At 41.2% G+C, this 6,276-nt stretch overlaps 1 protein-coding gene across 2 annotated transcripts in view; it reads left to right on the top strand.

Moving 5' to 3' along the window:
* LOC102680377 (tolloid-like protein 2) overlaps positions 1-6,276 on the top strand; it is a 52,457-nt gene that overhangs the window by 41,160 nt on the left and 5,021 nt on the right. For both annotated transcript variants that reach the window (XM_006611951.2, XM_006611950.2), the window contains exons 5-6: positions 3,303-3,695; positions 4,797-4,975. In XM_006611951.2, coding sequence (XP_006612014.1) covers positions 3,303-3,695; positions 4,797-4,975 — 572 coding nt within the window. The remainder of the gene's footprint in view (positions 1-3,302; positions 3,696-4,796; positions 4,976-6,276) is intronic.

A 6,276-nucleotide genomic window follows, 5' to 3' on the forward strand; every position in this document is an offset into this window, starting at 1 on the left:
GTGTCACTCCCCACCCCCTTCGCCACTACCTCATCCCTTCCCTTTTTTTTTTCTTTCTTTTTTTTTTTTTCTTCTCTTCTCCCCTTCTCTTCCCTTCTTCTGTTCCCGACCACCGAACCACGCGGACTCGATATCGCGGTTCGTTCGCTCGGAGGGTGGGGAGTGGAGAGGGGGATGAATCGTTGCTGTTGCTGGTTTTTGGGAGCTGGTTTATTTATTTTTTTTTTTTTTCCCTTTTTTTCGATCTCTCTTTCTTTATAGCGCGCGGATTACCGAGGAAAATTGAATTTTTGCAACGTGAGCAGGGGAGGAAGGGGTTCGTAATTCATCGTTCGAACGATCGATCGAATGAATTTCTCGCCTCGTGGCTGTTGCTTCGATCTTCGATGTTCTTATATTTTGAAGATTAAAAAAAACGGCGAGAAATTGTTAAACGATCGAGGAAGAAGAATATTCCAATTAACAGCGGTTTTCGTAATCCGCGTACGTTCACGAAACCGAGGGCAGTTTGGCTCAAAGCTTTTTCGCGACTTCGCCTCGTTTCCACGAATATGAATATGCATGCGGTGTACCACCGTGCGCTTGTGAGATATTTACCGAACAATTTTATTGCGTTCCCTCGTATTATGCAAACATAGGAGAGCGTAAGGACAGTGTAGGGGGGGGTAGAAGTATTTTTTTGTTTTTTTTCCGCCAGGAGGCTGCGCTATTTCAATATGTACGACAACCTGTAAAATGGTACTCGCCTTTTCTTTACCTTTGCACGAGTACTCGCATCGCGCATGTACTTCCACCTTCGTTATGTAATAACCAAGCGTATGAAAAGGAATCTACTAAAGTATTTCTTCTTCTCATTCCTTTCTTTTGCTTCTTTTTTTAATTAAAACAAAACGTATCTCTGGAACGTATCTTTTCATATCTAAAAGATACACTTTTCATTAAAATTTCACGAAAAAAAGGTGGCACACTTTTCATAAAATTTTCTTAAATATTCTACGAAATTTCTACTAACGACGGGAGGTTAAAAAAAAATTTGTTTTGTTCGAGGAGAGATTTCGATAAATGTCGGAATCGAATAGAATCTGATCGAGAAGAAAATTGTCTTTTAAATTCGAGCGTCGTCGATATCGTATCTCTCAATTCGAGAGTTTCTCTTTTCTCGCCAAGTTATCGACGTCGAAACTTCTCGATCATCGATATCCGAGAATGATCGATATCGAACACTTTCCAGTCTCCAGATTCTAGATGTCGTTCATGGATGGAATCCTTGGAGCGTCGAGGCTCGTTTAACACCCATCCAAGTTTATCTCGTCTCTGGTATCCTTGTCCATCCTATTCTCCATCCTCCGTGTTATCATCATTAGCATTACTCTCGATGGAGGAGAATTTAAAAAGTCAAATCCTCTCGTGAAACGACCACGAGTTTTGTCAGTTGCGAAACGATTCTAGCCTTTTCACTCGAAGCGAGGATCCCAACGGCACGAGCGACGCATAAATACACGTTTCATCAAAGTTGAAATTGGACACTTGGCCAGTCAGTTCGTTAGCCACGATTGCTTTTTCCCGCCGATAAAGGGGTGCTCGCGGAGGCCGCGTGACCGAAGGGGTTTCTAAAAAGCGCGTTTGTTCCAGCCAGGCTAGCAATTTCATCCGATATCGCGAAATAAAAAAGAAAGAGAGAGACTTCCCCGCGTGACGATACATTCAATTCACGATGCAACGGCTCGCTTTAATGCCGTGCTTCGCGGCCATTTTTATAACCGCGAACACCTGTTTTTGCGGCAACTTCGTATCCTATATCTCGTTGCTTCGTCTCGTTTTTTCCCAGCTAGTGATAGACTCGAGCGTCGACAACGATTTTAATTCATCCAAAAATTTTGAACAATACGAAATACAATCGTTCGTTTCTATATACTCGTGAGTTTTGAATTTCGCAATTTCGAGTGTTGGTGATCTTTCCAAAGATGAAGCGAAAAAACGTATGCGGCTCGTCGATCCATCTACACACGCGATCGATTCGTACCCATCGCTACTTCCGTTCCCATCGCTTTACAAACGACAAGCGCGTTCGTTTAACTTGCAGAACGCGCGCGATACAAGCGTAACAATTCGCGTGACATCCATAAACTATTTGCACGATATTGAACTATACGAGTCAACTTTGGCCAGGTTATCCGCCTCGTTTTATTTACTTCGTCAACACCCCCGCGACCGATGTCGATTATCCTACACTCGCGTCTCCCTATTTTACAAATAACGCGTTGCCCCTGTGTGAAAAAAAAAAAAAAAAAAAAAAAAAAAAAGAAAAAAAAAGAAAATATCCGTTCAAAGGAACGATAATAACAGGCTTTTGTCGCGGGTGATACCCGATATCACGTCGATACCGTATTAATAATTTGACAAGCTTTCACTTTTAACGACGCCAACGTATTTCCACCAACGTTAAACATTTGATGGTTGCCGCTTTGCGCCGTAAATTTTCCGGTCTTACAGTTTTTTAACGAGCCCCAAGCGCTGTGAACGCTTCGATGCCGTTGGGCGAGTAAATTTTCCGGTGTTTCATATTTTCCTCTCTTCTCTTTTTTTCCTCTTTTTTTTTTATTTTCTCCTCCCTTCCTTTTTTTCTTATTTTTTGTTCTTCCCTTTCTTTTCCTTTCTTTTTTCCACGACTTTTTTTTTTCAATCCCGCCTCCTTTCGCGAAAGGGGAACAACAGGCTCCTCGAGCAGAGGTTCTAGTATAAATAATGCTCGGAGGAGATCGTAAAAAAAAAAAAGAAAAAAAAGAAAGAAAGAAGACACCGGGAAGATTAACCGGCGGATCTCTTACTTACTCTCTTGCTTACTTGACGGGAGCCCGATGTTTTCGAAGGATATTATAGAAGAAGCGGGGGAGAGAAGAAGAGGGGAAGTGTCGAAAGATTCGAGGAAAATTGAGCGGGAGAATGGAAATTTAGTCGAGGTGTTTCGCCACCCACGTTTTAGTAGATGGTTCTCTTTAAGCGGATTGAGAGGGGAAGTAAGTGACATAAACCTCTTAAGATCGTGCCTATATCCGATTAAACTGAGCGGTGTATTTTATTTTCTGAATAAACAGTTATGTGCGGGCCCGATTTTAAAAATTAATTGATTTCCACGCGAGCATGCTCAACGTTTGGAATACGAATTATTTCCACGGAAAATTTTTCATAAGAGACATGATAAAATATGAAGTGTCTTTCTTTTGACAAGGAAATACGATAAACAACATACAATGTACGAGTGAAATTCGATGGACAACAAATTTTTTTGTAAATGTTTGCAGAACACCGAAGAGGAGGCATCGCCGTCGAAAGATTCCTCTAATCAGACGAGACTCGGACGACTCCTCGGACGAGGTGGTGTCGTTTCACGATCGGCAGTTACGCTCGATCCAGTTCTACGACATGGAGCACAAATCGAAACACGCGGCGAAGAAACGCGGCTCGACGAGGCAGAGATTTTCGAGCAGGGCGAGGAGGGCTGCGACGGCTCGCAAGGAACGGGTATGGGATCACGGGGTGATCCCGTACGAGATCGATGGAAATTTTTCCGGCGCCCACAAAGCTCTGTTCAAACAGGCGATGAGGCACTGGGAGAATTTTACTTGCGTTAAATTCGTTGAAAGGGTCCCCCAGGAGCATCCTAATTATATACTGTTCACGGAGAGGCCTTGTGGGTGAGTTTGGCCAACGCGTGGACGGAGAGAACATTTCGTTTTCGGAGCAGAACTCCTTTAACCCTTTCCTTCTTCGCTATTTTAATTAGATAAATCTTTTCTTTTTTTTTTAGAATATCAATTCTTACGATTTTCTGTTGGGTGAGTGTGGTCAACGGAGAAAACATTTCGTTTCCAAGCAGAACTCTTTTAACCCTTGCCTTCCTCGCTATTTTAATTAGATAAATCTTTTCTTTTTTTGTTAGAATATCAATTCTTACGATTGTCTTGTGGGTGAGTTTGGTCAACGGAAAAAACATTTCGTTTTCAAGCGGAACTCTTTTAACCCTTTCCTTCCTCGCTATTTTAATTAGATAAATCTTTTCTTTTTTTGTTAGAATATCAATTCTTACGATTGTCTTGTGGGTGAGTTTGGTCAACGGAAAAAACATTTCGTTTTCAAGCGGAACTCTTTTAACCCTTTCCTTCCTCGCTATTTTAATTAGATAAATCTTTTCTTTTTTTGTTAGAATATCAATTCTTACGATTGTCTTGTGGGTGAGTTTGGTCAACGGAAAAAACATTTCGTTTTCAAGCGGAACTCTTTTAACCCTTTCCTTCCTCGCTATTTTAATTAGATAAATCTTTTCTTTTTTTGTTAGAATATCAATTCTTACGATTGTCTTGTGGGTGAGTTTGGTCAACGGAAAAAACATTTCGTTTTCAAGCAGAACTCTTTTAACCCTTTCCTTCCTCGCTATTTTAATTAGATAGATTTTTTTTTTTTTTAGAATATCAATTCTTACGATTTTCTTGTGGGTGAGTTTGGCCAACGGATAGAACATTTCGTTTTTCGAGTAGAACTCCTTTAACCCTTTCCTTTCTCGCTATTTTAATTAGATAGATCTTTTCTTTTTTTTAGAATATCAATTCTTACGATTTTCTTGTGGGTGAGTTTGACCAACGCGTGGACGGAGAGAACATTTTGTTTTCCGAGTAGAACTCTTTTAACCCTTTCCTTCCTCGCTATTTTAATTAGATAGATCTTTTCTTTTTTTTAGAATATCAATTTCTTAGGATTTTCTTTCTTCTGGTTTCACGGTGTTTGTTAACGATTTTAAGATGCTGCTCGTTCGTCGGGAAGAGAGGAAACGGGCCACAGGCGATAAGTATCGGGAAGAATTGCGACAAGTTTGGAATAGTCGTCCACGAGTTGGGCCACGTGGTTGGTTTTTGGCACGAGCATACCAGACCCGATCGCGATCGCCACGTGCAAATTATCCGTGACAATATCATGTCCGGTAAGCGAAACTTTCCATCTTCTTGCATACAAACAAACAACGTTAGAACAATCAGATAAATTTATTAAAAAGGAAATATATTTTATCTATCGTAATCCTCAGGATTCGATTTGGGGAACGTAATGTAAATTTTACGTAAATATACACGAGATTAATTCGATTTATCGCAAAGGATCGAAAATCATAAATAATTTAATGAAGTGATATTAATTCGAATTAATTTCCTGCCACCTAATAGATCGAATCGCAGCGTAAAAGCAGCGCCAATTAGCGAGCCCCTTTCGATGTTTACGCGAATATAAATTTATTAGCCGTGGAAATTAATTCGTTTATTCACGATGGTCAAACCGCGCCACGAATAATTTAAACGGCATTAATTCCCAATGGGTCGAGTCGGTGTCGATTCGCGAGCACACCTCGTTACGTCCCATCTTCGATGAATAACGCGGCAAATCGTCACGAGAGATTCACGATGGCGATATAGAATCGAATTAATTCGATTGATGCATCGAAGAACGGGATCGTTTCCCGAGAACAACCTTGGATGTGTTTGGTGAACGTGAGAACGATCCCTCGCCTTCGTGCTCCTTCGTGGCTGAATCTCGGATTTCTCGCCGGGAAAGCGTTTGCCTTCGCGGCGAATAGGTGTATCAGATTAATGGGCCAATTTGGATGGCATGCAAATCTCACCAATCATTAGCGATGACAACTAATCGGGGAGAGGGGCATGCGTATTCTAATATTTACACTGTGCGCGACAATCCCCCTGGCTGCGACACCGATCGCATCCCGATTAATGGATACTCATAACGCGAATGGTAACGAGCTGTTTAATTACCGAGCACCATCTGTTTACCCCGTTGAAATTACACCTTGAGCCACGCTTATCCACCACGAAAATCATTCGACGATTCCATCCAATAGATCTTGTTCCCCCACTTGTTTTGTTGAGAATAGCGATGGGATCGAGTTCGATCGAGGCTCGTTTTGATTTTAGAGGTTAATAGAGAATTTCAAGGTATCGCTTCTTTTTTTATATCTTCGAAATATAACGTGGTAAGATTTGAACTTACTTGTGATGCACTCGATCCCATCACTAATGGTCGAACCGCGAACGTTGAACGATCGAATAACGCGTGTTGAACACCGTCGAAATCACGTCGTATGACGACGAGATAGGAAATGGTTGACAATGTCGAGAAACTGTTAGACAGCAACTGGGATGGAATCGATCGGCTTTGTTTCTTCGATGGCACGAGTTTCCAACTATATATATATATATATATATATATATATATATA

The sequence above is a fragment of the Apis dorsata genome, unplaced genomic scaffold (assembly GCF_000469605.1).
Source record: "Apis dorsata unplaced genomic scaffold, Apis dorsata 1.3 scaffold_97, whole genome shotgun sequence".
NCBI classification, from domain to species: domain Eukaryota; kingdom Metazoa; phylum Arthropoda; class Insecta; order Hymenoptera; family Apidae; genus Apis; species Apis dorsata.